At 56.8% G+C, this 17,330-nt stretch overlaps 1 protein-coding gene across 2 annotated transcripts in view; it reads right to left on the bottom strand.

The window, feature by feature from the left end:
* Positions 1–2,347: 2,347 nt before the first annotated feature.
* Positions 2,348–17,330, bottom strand: part of FAM222A (family with sequence similarity 222 member A) — a 54,675-nt gene continuing 39,692 nt past the window's right edge. For both annotated transcript variants that reach the window (XM_004281390.3, XM_049698387.1), the window contains one exon: positions 2,348–3,783. In XM_004281390.3, the coding sequence (XP_004281438.1) occupies positions 2,498–3,783 (1,286 nt within the window). In that variant the 3' untranslated portion in view covers positions 2,348–2,497. The remainder of the gene's footprint in view (positions 3,784–17,330) is intronic.

Genomic DNA, 17,330 nt, shown 5'->3' with positions numbered 1-17,330 from the left:
TCTGCGTCCTCGTCTGTAAAGTGGGGATGCTTTTATTACATACCTGAGAAGGCTGTCATGAGACTCAGTTATGTGTGGTCAGAAAAGCACTGTGTCAGCTGCCGTTTACATCCTATTTGTGATAACTCCCAGGGGCCTTTCACGCAGCGCTGACTTCCCTAGCTTGTCACCCAGCAGGACCCCTGCTCCTGCTCTCCAGGGCCTGGGTGGTGTGTTTGGTTCATTGACCCAGCTCAGAAGGGCCCGGGTCCCGCCCTGGACACAGCCTCTTCCTCTCGGAGCCTCCGTGTGCTGCCAGGCTCAGGGGTCTGGCCTTAGGGAGGTAGGTGTCTGCACTGCAAGGTCACATCCACGGTGTCCCCTCTGTCCCTCTTCTGCCCTGAACCTACCATGCCAGGCGTCCAGACAGGGCTCCATGCATGAGAGGGGAGGCCTGAATCAGACTGGGGACTCCCCCTGTTCAGACATTGGGCCAACAAGCCAGGGGAGAAGGTGGGGACAGGACGTGAGAAAGAGTCTGTGCTTTGCTGCTTGAACTACAACTTTCCACAGACTTGCTGTGTGACCTCAGGCAGGTCGCTTCACATCTCTGAGCCGCTTCTTCCTCTAGAACACCCCGTACCTTGCAAGCAGTGGTGAGGCTCCAAAGAGCTGCCGTGTATAGGAAAATGGGCAGCACACAGTAAGTGCCTGATAAATGCTGAGCATCCTGGAGCAGGGATGGTCTCCTGGACATCCCCAGGCACCAGGGCACGGGGTGGGTGTGTGCTGGGGCTGGCCAGGGAGATGGCCACTGCTCAGCCACTTTGGCCTGTCCCCAGCCACTCTGCCTCCAGGGAAGCAGGGATGGTGCCAGGCACAGAGGAAGAGCTGGGAAGGAATTTAGTGATGCAGGGGAACACCAGCCCCAGACCACCTCTGTACCCCTCAGGGAATGAGCCAGAGCGGCCCGGGCTCAGTTCTGTCTCGGCTGCTCTAGGACCGATCACTGACCCAACTGAGTGGCTGACACGTAAACAGGGTAAATGACAGTGTCCACTTCGAAAGAGCTGGAGAAGTAAATGAAACATTGCATACGAAGTGGCCCAGCAGAGGAGGGGCCAGGAGGCTCCTGGCCTGCTTCCGAGGGCTCCAAGCCCAGTCAGCAGCGGAGGAGACAGCCCCTTTTACTCCTAAGGGGAGGAAGGAAGAACGAACAAAAACAAGAGCTGCAAAACATCTCACAGCTGAGACACCATCTGTGTTTTCCTTTTTTTTTTCTTTCTCTTCGTTTTTAAAACAATATAGTGCAGACCGCACTTCTCACAGTAGAATATAATGGTCAATTTTAGTATAAAAAAAAAACATTCTCAGAGATTTGTAAATGCACTTAGTGCTTGAACAGGCCTTGGAGAGAGATACAGTACCGCTTCTGGAGTGCCAGAGGGGCTGGGACTTGGGGAAATCGGGCCTTGGAGACTTACTGGGGGGACCCCCTGCCTGCCTTATCCCCCGGAATGGTGTGGGGCAGGCCTTGGAGGGTGGCTTGCAGGAAAAGAGTTGGATTGGATCTCCCAATTAAAACCAGCAGGTTGCCCCCAGAACTGGCTCCTAGGAGAACCCCTGAAGGAGGCGGGGTCTGGTCCCTCTGACATTGTTAGCCCCTATGGCGCCTTTGTGCACATGGGTGAATGGTGCCCCTTCCGCAAGATTCAGAAAATTGCTGTAATAAATATACAAGTCTAGGATGCAAATGGTGTCTCCTCAGATGAGTTGCCTTGTGCAGTACACAGCCTGCACAACTATGCCCAGAAGCCCTGTAAGATGTACTGAAGGGAAGGGAGAAGGTGGTAGTCCAGGGTTTGGAGAATGGAGAGGGGATTCTGTGTTGGGAAGGAATGGTGAGGAGGGGAAGAGAGTCTAGAAGAGGAGGAGCAGGGGGACCTGTAGTCCCCGGAGCCTGTATTCGAGTGGTCTTCGCCTGGAGAGGGCAGTGAGGGCGCTGTGGGCTCGATGACTTCCTCTAGGCCCCCTCTGCTCTTTTTCCAGGATACTGGGGAGCTCGTGGAGGGAGGAGCTGTCTAAGCCCCAGGGGCCGCTCTGATCCCACCCCGACTCTAGACCCTAACATTTCCTTCTGCATCCCACTGTGGTCTGACCCCCTCCCCCGGAGAGCCGGAAAGAACCGCTTCTGTTTTAAGTGGTTTCTCTCTCCCTGCCTCTGCCAGCTTGGATGGAGGAAGGTGTGGATGTTGGCAGCTGCCCCCCCCACCCCACCCCCGGCCCTCCGCGTGTCCTGGGGCAGCTGATGGTGGGGAGGGGCCTTGGCGAGTGAGGTCACCTTGCCATTCCATGTCAGCAGCAGCCGGCAGCAGCCGGCCTGGCTTCCCTGTGGGTATAAATGGGCACTCGGACACAGGGCGGGGCTGGCGCCCCCGCCCCGCGTGCTGCCCACCCTGTTCTGCGGCCTGCCTCCCCCCTGGGCGCCCTGTCCGTCTGTGCCTCTGCCAGGCAGGCCTTATCTGTAGACGGGCAAGCGGATGTGGGCGTGCTGGTGGTCGAGCAGCCGGGGCACAGCCACCGTCTCGTAGCCCTTGCCCAGCATCTGCTCCTTGATGCACGGGGGCCGGATGTCGTTGATGAGATACTCCAGTGACTGCAGGCTGCTGCTCAGCACGGCCGTGTTGCACACGCTCTTGCTGGGCAGGCCTGAGAGGGTCTCCGCCGGGGGCCCCGCCAGCTCCCGGGCCGCCCCCGGCCCCAGCTCGGTCACGGCCACTGCCGCGGCTGCCGGATTGTAGCAGTCGCTGGTGGGGGTCACCAGCACGCTGTTCCAGGGGGCGGCGAAGTACTGGCCCACGGTGAAGCTGGTGGGCAGCCCCACGCCGCAGTTGACGGGCGACCCGCCGGCCCGCTCGTATGCCCGCCCCCCACAGGCCTCGGGGGACTTGCTGGCCACCGTGCCGCCGCTGTAGGCCCGCAGCGGCTGGGGCGGGGGTGGCGGCGGCGGCTTCTGCGGCCACAGCAGGTAATCCAGGCCTCCGTCTGCGTACCCTGTGGGCTTGGTGGCCCCAGCCAACGTCAAGGCCGGCGTGCTTCCCTGGCCCAGCTCGGCGCCCTTCCGGCAGTCGGGTGGGCCGGCAGTGGCCGGGTAGGCCAGGCTGGGGAAGCTGGGCACCGGGCCGTGCTTGGCTGGGCTGGGGTGGGGAACGGCCACGGCCTGGCAGGCGGCGGGCGCAGCGCCTGGGGCCTGGCACTGCTGGTTGAGCTGGTAGAGGATGCTGTGGATGGAGGGCAGGTTGGAAGGCGGCAGGGGCAGGCCGCGGCCGGGCAGGGGGATGACGGAGGCGGCGGTGGCCGCGGCCGCGGGCAGGCCGGGTGGCGGGGCGGGCGCCTCGGGCGGCTTGGGGTAGGCCAGGGACCCCAGAGTGCTGGGCGCCGGGTAGGGCGCGATGCCCACCTGCACGGCGGCCGGCGACAGCTTGGTCCGCTTGCCCTCGGCGCTCTTGAGCACGCTTTTGGTGAGCCCGGGGGGCGCAGCCACGCCGGAGGAGGTGACGGCGGCCTTGACGACGGCGAGCAGGCCCTGGTAGCCGGCCGTATGCGGCGGGTAGGGGCTGTAGCGCTGGCCACTGGTGTCGTAGCCGTTGACGGTGCGGCTGAGGTGCTTGTGCTGGGGCACGCGGATGTTGCTGGGGAAGATCTTGATGGAGAGCGGGCTGTTGGCCACCTTCTCGGCGTAGGCGTCCAGCTCGGCCGGGCTCGGGTAGCGGGAGGAATGCATGGAGCTGGCCACCGTCTCGCCTGTGGGGACACAGGAGGGGAGGAAGCACAGGTGAGAGCCGACCCTGCGACCCGGCGAGGCCCGGAGGCCGCACCCCGCCACTGTCCGCGGAAGGACTCGCCAGCCACCCCTCCCTCGCTTTTTCCGTCCAGTCACTCGCTCCTTCATTCATTCTTTCTAAATCGTTAAGCTTCGGGTCAAAGTGTAAAGTACGTTAAAGGAAACTGCATACATCACAAGCTGGCTGCACTTTCACAAACAGAACACAGTCGTGTGATACCTAGGTCAAGGGAGAGGCCTGTGCCAGTCCCCAGAGGGCCCCCTGCGCCCCCTCCTAGTCAGTACCCACACCAAGGGAACGGCTCTCCTGGCTCCTAACGGCGCGGACTCATGGTGCCTGGGCCTGGCACAGGTGAGCTGGGATCCTGCAGTGCATGCTCGTTTGCACTGTCGGGTCTCCGCCACTTAAGGTTATGTTTCGAGGTTCATCCGGGTGGCCATGGGCGTGCGGTCTGTTCATTCTCATGGTTGTGTGATGTTTGAGTGTGACTACATCACAGTTTTACTCATCCTTCCCACTGCTGATGGCATTTGGGTCATTTCTGGTTTGGAGCTGATACAAATAGTGTGACAGCCCCTGGGGCACGTATTCAGTGAGTCCTGCTGGGAATAGGCCCAGGAGCAGAACTGCTGGGACAAAGGAGAGACGAGAATGTTCAGCTTCAGGAGAGAATGCCCAACTTGCCGAAGAGACTGTGCCGGCTGCGCTCCCTGCACACACACCCCCCCCCCCCCCAGCACGGGAGTTACGGGGGCTCTAAACCCTCCACTCCACCTGTCTGGTACCGTCGTCCATTGTATTAGGTTGGCCAAAAAGTTCGTTCAGGTTTCCCGCGCCATCTTATGGAAAAACCGGAACGAACTTTTTGGCCAACGCCAACACCACCACTCTGGTGGGTGTTCATTCCGCCCCTTTACTTGTCCTCTCGGCGCCTCATCTGTAGAATGGGGTGATGATGGCCCATGGATGGCTCAGTGAGTTGCTATGTGGCCTGGCGCGGGGCAAGTTGCCGCAGGTGGCTTTCATCCTGGTGCTCACCGACCCTCGTTCAACCAACAGGCAGCCGGGAAGGAGGGGTTTTGCCCCCGCTGGCTGCCCCTCCCCTCCCCAGGTCTGCCTGTCACCTGCAAGACCTGTGTGGTGGCCACTGCCTTTTTTGTGAGCTGTCAGCACGTCAGCTGAAGGGTGTACTTTGTTTATTTATTTATTTTTTGGGCCACGCCACACAGCTTGTGACATCTTAGTTCCCTGACCAGGAATTGAACCCGGGCCCTCGGCAGTGAAAGCGTGGAGTCCTAACCACTGGACCGCCGGGAAACTCCCTGAAGGGTGTACTCTGTGTGACAGGCTGACTGTCCCCACCGTCAGTGGGCACAACTGGGCCCTGCTGTGGGGGAGGCGGGTTGCCGGTGGGTAGACCCCCTTCTCCCATCCAAAGCCCCTCCCTGGTCCTAAGACATTCCTCAGTGCCGCCCAGGACCCCCTCTGGGGTGGGGAGTGGAGCAGGAGGCCTGCGTGAGGCAGATGGAGAGACCCTGGGCTTTGGAGCTGGCTGCCTAGGTGGAGTCCTGTCTGGTTGCAGGGCTGTGTGGCCCTGGGCAAGTTGTTGGCCTGGCCGAGCCTCAGTTTTCCCACCTATGGAATGGGGATAAGGACTGTGGCAGATCTGCAGGGTGGCCTCAAGGAATGTCTGTGCCAAGGGGCCGAGCAGGGGGTGAGACAAACAGTAGGTGATGGGAGATCGTGACCTGGCTGGGCCCCTGGGTGAGGAGGACCCTACAAGGTCTCATGGTGCACTGCCTTTCTCTCGGCCCTGTGGGCACCCCTGGGACCCAACAGTGACTCCTGCAGGGGTGTGGGGGGTGTTCACCACTCCGAGCCTCAGTTTCCTCATCTAAAATGGGGTTACACCGCTGCTAACACTGCCTCCCAGGAGGGCTGTGAGGCTTTCATGAGTCGTGCGGTGGAGCGTTAGCAGAAGTGGGTCTCTCTAAGTGTGCTAAGTGGGTCTCTTAGTGTGCTAAGTGGGTCTCTCTGCTAACACTGCCTCCCACCTGCCTGGCACAGGGGTCTTCCTGGGAGAGGAAGGGGTAGGGCTTGTGCATGGCTGGGCCTGGCACTGTGGCTAGGACACAGTGCAGACCCCACCGCCTTCCTTAGGCCTTCCCACCACATCCCCTCCTTCCCAAGCCTCACCCGACTCCCTTGTGGACTTAGAGCCAGTCTGAGCAAAATGCATGCCGTGATGGGGGAGCCTCACCCCCAGGGCTTCAGAGGTAGCTTTCTGGAAGAAAGGGCATCCCTGCTAAAGGCAATGGCGAAAAGAGCGAGGAGGGAGGAGAGAAACATATTCCAGCAGAAGAAACTGCACAGGCAAAGGTCCAGAGGTGAGGAAGCCTGTCTCAGTGGGAACTATAAACCAGAATAAAAGCAGAAGCCCAGAGCAGGTATGCAGGGGAGGAAAGACCACGACAGGCAGCTCAGGAGGGTGTCGGGCCAGAGCAGGGCCTCTTCGCTGTGGGGCAGTGTTCTCAATGGTTCTGTCCCCAGGGCACACTGTTGACATCCGCAGACGAGTTCGGTTGTCATAGCTTGCAGAGAGGGTTCTACGGCAGCTAGCGGGTACGGGTCAGGGATGCTGCTAAACGCCCTGCGATGCGCAGGACAAAGACCTGTCAGGCCCCTGGTGTCTGCACTGCTGTGCTGGGAGCCCTCGCCCAAGGCATCGGCAGCTGTGGAAGGTTCTAAGCAGGTGAGGGGCAGGGCAGGCCTGCGTTAGGAAGACCGTTCTTCTCTGCCCTGAGGCGCAGGGATGTGGTCTGACCTGGGCAGGACAGTGGGGAGGGAAGAGGGTGGCGGCACCGAGTACCCCAAGGAGGCTGGGGCAGTGCCCCTCCATCCGTGTGGCCTAACCTGGGCCAGGTGGGTGGAGCTGACCCCAGGCCCCCCATCCTGACCCTGCCTGGGGCAGCCCCCACTCCTAAGTGGCCTAAAATAAACTCGGTGTGGAGAATGGAAATGTCACTTTGGCCAACGGGGGAATCTTTCTCCGAGATTGGATTTAAACTACATTATACAAGCAATTTCATGGGCACTTAGCGCCGCTCGGAGAGTCCCGCAAAAAAGGGACCAGCTCTTCATTTACCAGCCATAAATCAGCAGTTGCTATAATGAGCACAAAAATGTCACTTTTATGCAATTTTACAGATGAACAAAACTGGTGAAATTAACTGTGGTAACCTACTATAGTCAGCAAAAGCGGCTGCCGGGGGAAAAAAATTATATCTGTATGTATTTTTGTTCCTCTTAAACTCTCTTCCCAAGCAAGTTTCTGCCATTGTGGTGTGAAAACTCATTTGTCCTCGCCCGTATACTTTCATTTGGAGTTTATCTTGAGTATCCAATGAGCCACCAACTGTGAAAATGATTAAATCTACAAAATCCATCTAATGGATGGAATAAATTAGGTGCTTAAAACCTTAAGAAGAAGAAGAAAAAAAAAGAGCAATGCCTGTTACTAGTTTCCATTCATTGAAAGAAGGGGCCCATCTGGCCCCTCTGCTGGTCAACAGGGCTCAGCCAGGGTGGGTTGGTCCCTCCACTTTGTTGGAGCCGATGGTGGTGCCGTGACACAGAGGCCGTCCTTTAGTGAGCGCTTAGCATATGTGAGGCCCCCTGCCTACAGCTTTTCTCCATGCCTCTTGTTTGGAGCACCTGACAGCTCCGAGAGGTGGGAGGTGGTCCCATTTTACAGATAAGGAAGCAGACAAGTTGTGGCACTTGGCAGGCAGCCTCCAAGATCTGTCCCCGACCCCAGTGTTTCTCACCTCCTGGTATTCACGCCCTTCCACTCCACATGGGGCTGACCTGTGTGACCTGTAAGATACCCTGGAAGTGAAGGACTGTGACTTCCAGGGCAGGGTCGCGGTAGGCTCTGTGGCCTCCTCCCCTCTTGGATCACCTGCTCTGGGGAAGCGGCCACCTGTGAGGATGCCGGAGCAGCCGAGGGGGAGGCCCCCATAGAGGCACGTGCGCCTTCTCGGGGGCAGGTCTTCCAGCCCTGGCCAAGCCTCCAGAGCCCCTGCCAACATCCGCCTGCAGCCTCACGAGAGACACGGAGCGGAGCCACTGGCTAGGTGGCCCCTGAGCTCCTGACCCACGGAAACCGTGAGAGACGGTCCGTGATCACTGATGCTTTAAGCCACTGAGTTCTGGAGCAACTTGCTACACAGCAGTAGCTAACTAATCCAGGCCCCCATTTTACAGAGGAGGAGATGGAAGCTTCCCGAGAACACAGCCGGGGAGGGGCTGAGCTGCGATTTGCCTTCCATGTCATCATCCCCTCACCTGCACCCCAAGACAGGCCCCAGCTGAAGCCAGGAGACTCAGGAGGCTCCCCCTCTTCCTCCTTAGAATTAGGAGGCGGACAGTCCTGAGGAGGGACTATAGAGTCAGCCCGGAGGCTCAGAGAGGCAGGAAGTGACCCATCAGAGGGCACACGGCCGGGCAGCTCTCATGGCTGCGCTCGGCTCCCGGAGACTGCCGGCCGGCGGCCCTCGGCAGGCCTCCCCTGGACGTGCTTGTCTCTGGGTGGGCGTGTACCAGGGTCGCCCTGTTCCAAACCTGGCTCGATCGCTGCACCCCTGTGAGTCTTTGCATCTGCGGCCTCTACTGTCTCCCTTGTTCCTGAAGGGCTTTCTGCTGAGCCACCCAGGGGGCCTCAACCCCAGCCTTGTCCACCAGCATACAGTAGCCCTGGCTTGGGCGGGGGGGTCCTCTGGCCACCCGGGCCAGGCTGGGCCCCCGAGTCCCGCTGGGCGAAGGCTCCTGACCCTCCCCCGGAGGTGGGCGCCACCACCAGTGTTCAGTGCAATTGCACAGCCCCATTTTGGCAAACGTCATGACACAAAAAAGGCCTCACATGAAGGAAGCAGCCAGCCAGCTGTCTGTGGCAGGCTTCTATGCAGTGGCAAGGGTGGGGGGCAGCGCTCACGGGGTTAATGGGCAGAGGAGGGGACCCATGGCCCTGTGGGCCCCCTGGGGAGCCCCAGGGCCCACCTTGCCTGGTTCCCCGAGTTGGCCAGGGTGCCCCAGCGAAGGTTCCATCGGCGCCTGGTGCATCGCCGCAGGCACCACGGCAGATTCTGACTGCCCTGGGCTTGTCCTGCTGCCCCAGCAGACTGGGCTCCCTGAGCTGGCTTGTTCAGTGCTGTCCCCACTGCCCACAGGACATGGAGTAGGAACTCAGGAATGTTGCGTTGAAGGAATGACGAGGCTGTGGCTAGAAGGACCCGTCCAGCCTGGGAGCCCCTGTTCACCGCCAGTCACGACACTTGGGAGAGTTGGTCCTGGGAGGAACTAAACCAGAGACAGCCCCATGGAGAGACGCCTCCCCCCAAGCCCACATCCCCTGGGTGTCTCCTGAGCCCTCCCATGTGCAGGCACTGTCCTGGGCTTGGAGACGAGCAGCGGTCAAAGCAAACCAAAGTCCCCGCCCTCTCCGAGTTGACATCTAGTCGGGGGAGACAGACAATAACGTGTAATGCGTCCGGCAGCGATACGCCCCGCGAACAAGGAGAGAGCAGGTGTCGTAGTTTATGTCCACAATTCTTTGGCGTTCCTCCCACAAACAGCAGAGGCTAATTTTCCTTTAAACATGAACTAACTAAGCGACTCGATTCTACTGAATAGAACGCGTGGTGACTGGTGACTATCGTGGCTCAGTGGCGCTGAGTGACTATCATGGTTATCACTAAGTGGCACTGGTGACTGTCATGGCTCAGTCCTGAGGGCGTATGGCTGCCTCCTGGAGCTCCAGGTGGATCTGTCTCTCAGGAGATCCATCCCTGGAGTCATGTCCATCCCCGCCATCATGTTCTGGGAAGCCCAGGCCACGTGGAGAGGCCATGTGTGGGTGTTTCAGCCGACGGCCGGCACCCACCACCCGATGTGTGAGGGAGCAGGCCTTCGGAAGATTCCAGCCCCAGCCCGGGTCTTCCCGCAAGGCCCCCTACCCCAGCCCCGTTCCCAGCGACAACACGTAGCAGAGACACCAACCCCATGGTGCCCTGTCCATAGTCCTGAGCTTACGACAGAGCTGTGTGAGGCCGCTGAGCTTTGGGGTGATTTGTTACGCAGCCGTAGTCATCGGGACAGCAGGGCGTGGGGGACGGAGAGGGATGGGATGGAAGGGCGCCTCGTTCGGACACGGCAGTCAGCGCAGAGGCTTCTCTGATAAAGCAGCTCTTCAGGACCGCGGAAGGCGGTTGCGGTGTGGGAGTGAGCCGCGTGGACGTCTGATGGGAGAGTGGTCCCGGCAGCAGAGGCTGAGGGGAGTGGATGGGTGCGCCGGGCGCAGCGGGGCCGGTGGGGGAAGGTCACAGGAGATGGACCGGAGAGGCAGGGGGCGCACAGAGCAAACAGGCTGGGCCTTGGGGCCATTGAGAGGACGTGGGCTTTGCTCCACAGGGGAGGGTTGGGAGCAGAGGAGGGACATGACCTGATGTGGGTTTTAATGGGACCCCTAAGGCTACTGGGTGGGAAACAGGAAGAAATCATCCCGGGAGCAGCCTGACTGTCCCTATGAGACAGAGCACCCAGGAGGCCCCTGGCAGAAACACACCTCGCTGGGCACTAACGCTTAGGGTGTTGGAAGGCTCTGATGATGCCGGGAAGCGGATACAGTACAGGGATGCGGAAAGAGGTCACAAAGGGGGCTGTGTCTTCCTCCTTCCCTCTCGAACACTTGAAGGAAAAAAGCCCTGGATGCCAACAGGGGCTGGCCTGGGAAGGAGGCATATTTTCTTTCTTCTCTGTGCTTTTCTGTAATTGCCGGTGGCCAGCTACACCTGAGTATTGCTTTAGGGTGGGGGACAGGCACAGGCTCCCATTCCTCCCAGGGTGCTGCCTTTGATGTCTGCTTCAAAGCATCCTCCACTGCCCTTGGCCTTGAGCAGCCTGAGGCTCCCCGGCTCCCCATGTCATAGGGCAGCGTCTGCTCCTGGGCAGAGCACAGAGGGTGGTCGGCAGCCTTTTGAGAAGGAATCACGGTCAAATCCCAGCTCTGCCACACACTGGCTGTGTGGCCCTAGGCAGGCTGCTGCCCTCTCTGAGCCTCGGTTTTCTCTTGTGTAAAATGGGGATGATACTGCTGTTGCTGACGTTCGAGAGTTTTTGTGAGCACTGGAGAGGGTGCCTGCCTTCAGTGGGTGCCAAGGTTGTTGGTGATGAATTCACTGAAGCCCCTTCACTGCCTCCAGGCCCCCAGCTGCCTTGCTTTTCTCTGTAAAACCCTCCCGTGAGCCCCCCATTTGCATGAAGTCTTAGCTGCTCAGGGTGGCATTCAGGCTACCTGGCCTTGACCTCCCTCTGCAGCGCCCCCCCACAGGCCCCTGGATGCCTGCACGGTGTCCCCGGGCCTCCTGTACATGCTGACGGCCCCCCTCTGTTGAGTGCCACCTCTGGGTCCAGCATCGCCCCAAACACCCGGGCCTCGCCCCTCTGCCAGCCCCGTGGAGGCCCTGGGAGGTGGGCCCTGGGTTCCAGAAGAGAAGGATAGGCATTCAAGGGACAGGACATCAGTGAGGGTTGCAGACGCAAATCCCTGCGTGGTCTGCTGACTGCTGGCAGACAGATGGGTTGCCAAGGAGCCAGAGCCCAGGTGGGGCAAGGACGGAGGTGGGTGGGGAAGGCGTGCCCTGCCCTGAGGTGTTCTCTTTTGGTTGTTTTATATTTTTTGGCCGCGCGGCATGTGGGATCTTACTTCCCTGACCAGGGACTGAACCGGCGCCCCCTCTGCATTAGAAGCACAGAGTCTTAACCACTGGACCCCCAGGGAAGTCCCCAGAGGTGTTCTCTTTTGAAACAGTGTTCAGACACCAGCAGGACACACCACACACCTGGTGGGCAGGTTGTGGCTCGTGGGCTGCCAGTTTGAGACCTCTGGTGGCAGAGAAACAATTTGTGAGCCAGGATTTGAGCCCCGGGCATCTGTGCCCTGGGACCCTGCTCTCAATCACTGGGCACCGTGGACACCATGGCTGGACCGGTTCTCTCAGGTTGATGCTGATGGCCTGGACACCCTGCTCGTCTAGTTTGTGTCCGTCTGTCTCCCCCGCCCCACACCCTGAGGAGAAGTGCTCCATCTCTGGGTCCCCTCCAGTGCCTGATCTGGACGGGTGAACCTGGGGTGGGGTGGAATTGTCCATGCAGTGCCCAGCACGCAGTAGGTGCCTGAATTACGTGCCGAGAGGATGAAGAAGAGGTGTTGCTTACACCCCCTGGTCTCAGCTGAGACACGGCCCCGGCCCCCATCCAGGCAGCCTTCCTTGCCTGCCCCCCAGCACTCCCCTGCTGTAGCTGTTGGCTTGCCTCCTGGGCTGGATTTGGAGTTGTCTGAGGGCAGGCCTTGCTCCTTCTCAGCACCCTGATGCCTAAGAGAATGTGTGGAACCGTGGCAGGTGCCCAGGAGCATTGCGTGAATGACGGTGCGGGGTCTAGCGAATCTCCCCCCATGAACTGGGCTGCCCCTGCCCCCCCCTCCCCCCGCCATGGCCCCTGTGAAAGCCTTGTCGGGAAATGTGAAAGACTGCCTGGCTGGCTGGCGGTGCAGGCGAGCCGTCGCTGTCGTTAAGTTAATGTTATGGGCCTTTTACAGGTGTGTTAAATAGACGCAGTTATTAACAAGTACATTAAGCCAATTAAAAGCAGCCCTTTGAGTGGGATTTAATGTTGCTACAGGGAGACAGGAGAGTGGGCCTCAGTGGCACCCTGCCTTCCGGAAGCTGGAGGGGTGAGACTGGGGAGAGGTGAGCAGCTCGGATTCCGACTGGAGGCAGGCCATGGCCTTTTGACGCCCAGCTCAGCCACTTGCTGGGGGTGACCTGGGGCAGCCGCTGGACGTGAGCCTCAGTTTCTCGTCTGTAAGGGGCTGAAGGGGCGGGCGCATCAGGGGTTGCCGAAGTCAGCGTGATACTCTGTACGGGCAGGCACGTGGTACCTGCCCATCAGGGGGCAGGTGGAGGTGGGAGGGGTGGCCAGGGCAGGACCCCAGCCCAGGATTCCTGCTCCCACGCTCCGGGCTTCTCTGTGCTGCCCCGGTGGCAGCCCCAGGTGCCCCCAGGCACCTACCAGCCAGACGCCAGTCCCTGTGCGGCTGAGTGCGGCTTCCTGCTGAGCCACTGCACGTCCCCACCACCCTGCCCCCGGCGAAGTTGTTCCCTTGGTGGACCTCAGACCTTCTGACTGTAAAATGGGGCCATTGATAACTGTAGCTTTCCTAGAGGAGGGGTGGGAGAATGAAAGGTGTGCCGGGCACCGGAGCACAGCAGGTGTTTGGTGAGTTTTTTTTCCTTGTTATGTTGCCACAGATTTTGCCTATCACCTCCTCCCTAAGGCTCAGGAACTGGACATGATCTGTGTTGAAACGGGGCTGGGGTGGGGTGTCCAGGACAGGAGGGGTCCCTGGGCCTGGGGCCTGGCCCCAGCCCCCCGGGAGGAGCAGCCCGTATCCGCATTCCCCTTTGCTGCCGACACTGCCCTTGGAGGTGGCAGCCTTCTGAATGCTCAATTAACGTGACACTAATCAGCTGGTGGCACCAGCAGAATCCCTAATGAGGCTGTCCCGGAGGGGGGCTGGGGAAGGCGCTGGGCCGGGCAGACGCAGCTGTTCTCTGGCCTCTGCTGGGAGGGAGGCAGGGAGGGGAAGGGCGGTGGCCAGCCACCCTGACCTGCCTCCAGCCCGCTGCCCCGGTGGCAGCCCCAGGGCCTTGGAGGTCAGGCCCGGGTGTCACTCCAGGTGCCCCAGCTACCAGCTGGGGGTAGGGGAGTGGCCCCAGCTCCCTGGCCGCCACTTCTCCTAAGGGGACGGAGTGAGGATTAAACGAGGACGCGTGTCAGAAGGCCTGGTACATAGTGGTGCTCAGAGAAGGCTGGCTGCCTGCCTTCTAGCTCTTTCTGTGCCAGAGCAGGCAGTACAAGGTAGTGGTGGTCATTGGGCGCCGCACAAAGGGTCCTCTCATTCTCTAGGCATGTGTGTGTACACATGAACAAGCTCACACACATGCTCAGATGCCTAGGGTCACACGTGTGAGCCACGTGTGCCCAGATATTCAGGGACATCCTGTACATGCAGAGACTGGCAGGTGTTCGCAGGCACACGTACCCGTGTCTACATCCTCCTTCCCCACTGGAGCCCCAGCTAGAGCCCTGCGGCGGCCAAGGTGTCCCTCCCCGTAGGCAGGTCTGGGAGTACTTCAGTCCCTCCCCAGTCTGACTTTCCTGCACCTCGGTTTCCCTGGCCTTCTCCCTGACTGGGCTCCGTCTCTGGGAGCCCACCCCTCACTCTCTCCCAGGACCCAGCAATGTCCATCCCTCGCCCTGGGCTTTGCCTGTGTTCCCATCTCACCCTGCTGCATTGGCCATGATGCATGTGGGATCTTAGTTCCCCGACCAGGGATTGAACCTGCGCCCCCTGCTGTGGAAGCTCGGAGTCTTAACCACCGGACCACCAGGGAAGTCCCTGTCCCTCTGTCTTCGTGGCAGCTGTCTTTGCCCTTTGGAACTGCTGCCTCATCTCTCCCTCCTTTTGGCCATTTTCCTACTCCTGTCTGTCTCCGTCCACATCCATGCTGGTCTGACCCCCCCATCCCTTCCCTCCCCCCTCCAGTCTCTGTCTCCAGTCCTTAGTCTCACCCCCTCCCACCCACCACTGGCTCCCTGCCCCTCCCCGTTGCTGTCTTTGTGCCACCACATCGTGGCTCTCTATTTAGGATACTGGTCTGTTTTAAGTGCTGAAGACATCCTCTCTCAGTTTGGGGGCTCATCTTGACTTTTTCCTAGAATTCCTGTTGATGTATGGTGTTGGGTAAGGCTCCAATGTCATTTACTCCATATGTATAACCAGTTGTCCCAGCACTGCATATTCATCCCCAGTGATCTGCAAGACCCAATTCATCCTAGATGGAGCTGGTAGTGTGTGGATCTATTTCTAGATGCTCTGCTCCATCCCCTGGTCCCCTCTTTCCCTTTGTTAGTCCCATGGTTTCAGCCTTAAGCCATGGCAGTACTGGCCCTTATACTTCTTTTTTTCTTTTTAAATTATTATTTATTTGGCTGAGTTGGGTCTTAGTTGCAGCACATGGGATCTTTCGTTGCAGCACGTGGGCTCAGTGGTTGTGGTGTGTGGGCTTAGCTGTCCGGCGGCACGTGGGATCTTAGTTGCCCGACCAGGGATCGTCCCCTGCATTGGAAGGCAGATTCTTAGCCACTGGACCACCAGAGAAGTCCCTGGTCCTTATACTTTTTCGTCAAAAGCACCTTGGCCATTCTTGGCCCTTTGTTCTTTCCTTATCAACTTCCACACCAGGTTTTCAAGTTATACACAGGATGGCCAGGATGTAGGGATTGGATTGAATTTTTTCCATATTGAATCTCTGTCCATGCACAGGACATATGTCTAAGTTTGTTCTGGTCTTTAAAAACTGTCATTATATAAACTTAAATTTTTCTCCATAGAGGTCATTTACCTCTTTTATCAATTTATTTTAGGTCCCTTAATAAATTGTAATAGTATCATAACTTAGATAAAATGGACAATTCCTACATAGACACAAACTACCAAAACTGACTTAAGAAGAAATAGAAAATCTGAATAGACCTATAACAAATAAAGATATTAAATTAGTGATCAAAACATTTACCCACAAAGAAAAGCCCAGGCCTAGAAGGCTTCACTGTTGAATTCTATAGAACATTTAAAGAAGAATTAATGCCAATTATTCCACAAACTCTTCTAAAAAAGAGACTAGGAGGGAACACTTGCAAACTAATTCTGTGAGACCAGTATTACCCTGATGTCAAAACCAGACAAAGACACCACAAAATAACTATAGACTAATATCACTTATGAATATGTACTTGGTCCTCCGTATCCACAGGTTCTGCATCCGTGGATTCAACCGAGGACCAAAAATTCCAAAAAGCAAAACCTGAATTTGCTGTGCACCAGCAACTATTTTCACAGCATTTACATCATATTTACAACTATCTACATATCATTTACATTATATTTACAAGTATTTACATAGTATTTACATTGTACTAGGTATAAGTAATCGAGAGATGATCTAAAGTATATTCAGGGGAATTCCCTGGTGGTCCAGTGGTTAGAACCCCACGCTTTCACTGCTGAGGGCCGGGGTTCAGTCCCTGGTCGGGGAGCTAAGATCCCACAGGCTACGCGGTGTGGCCAAAATAAGAAAAAAGGATATGCATAGATTATACACAAATACTATGCCATTTTATGTATCAATATAAGAGATTTGAATATCTGTGGATTTTTGTAACCATCGCCGGGGGGCAGGGCGGAGTCTTGGAGCCAATCTCCCATGGATACCATGACTGTACATGCAAAAATCAGCAAAATACTAGCAAACTTAATCCAGTAATATATAAAAAGCATTATACACCATGCCCAAGTGGGACTCATCCCAGGAATATAAAGTTGACTTAACATCCAAAACTCAGTGAAATACACCATATAGATAGAATAAAGGACAACTACCACATGGTCATCTCAGTGGATGCAAAAAAGCATCTGATGTAACCTAAGGTACCTTCATGATAAAACATTCAACAAACTAGGATAGAAGGGACCTTCCTCAACTTGAGAAAGAGTATTTAGGAAAAATCCGCAGATTATGTCACATTTAATGGTAAAAGACCAAATGCTTTCCCTCAAAAATTAGGAATAAGATTGCCACTTCTATTCAACATTGTACTAGAGATTCTAGCCAGGGTGATTAGACAAGAAAAAGTCATTCACATTAAAAAGCAAGAAATAAAACTCTCTTTTCATAGATGACATAATCTTGCACATAGAAAATCATATGAGGGCTTCCCTGATGGCTCAGTGGTTAAGAATCCGCCTGCCAATGCAGGGGAAACGGGTTCAAGCCCTGGTCCAGGAAGATCCCACATGCTGCGGAGCAACTAAGCCTGTGTGCCACAACTACTGAGCCTGCGCACTAGAGCCTGCAAGCCACAACTACTGAGCCCACGTGCCAACTACTGAGCCCATGTGGCACAACTACTGAAGCCCGCGCGCCTACAGTCTGTGCTCCTCAGCAAGAGAAGTCACTGCAACGAGAAGCCCGTGCACCGCAATGAAGACCCAATGCAGCCAAAAATAAATAAATAAATTAGCTTACAAAAAAAAAAGAAAATCCTATGAAATTCACTAAAAAAACTATTAGAATAAACAAGTTCAGCAAGTTTGCAGGATCAGTGTACAGAAATCAACTGTATTTCTATACATGCACAATGAACGGTCCAAAACAAAATTAAGAAAATGATTGCATATACAAGAGCATCGAAAAATAAAACTTAGAAGTAAATTTAACAAAAGAGCAAAAGTTACAATCTGAAAAAAAATTTTTTCAAAGAAATTAAAGAAGATTTAAATAAATGGAAAGACATCAGACATTCATGGATTAGAAGACTTAATAT

Source organism: Orcinus orca, chromosome 15 (assembly GCF_937001465.1).
Source record: "Orcinus orca chromosome 15, mOrcOrc1.1, whole genome shotgun sequence".
Taxonomy (NCBI): Eukaryota; Metazoa; Chordata; class Mammalia; order Artiodactyla; family Delphinidae; genus Orcinus; species Orcinus orca.
The sequence above is the reverse complement of the archived record's forward strand: the minus strand, read 5'-3'. Positions and strand labels throughout refer to the sequence as shown.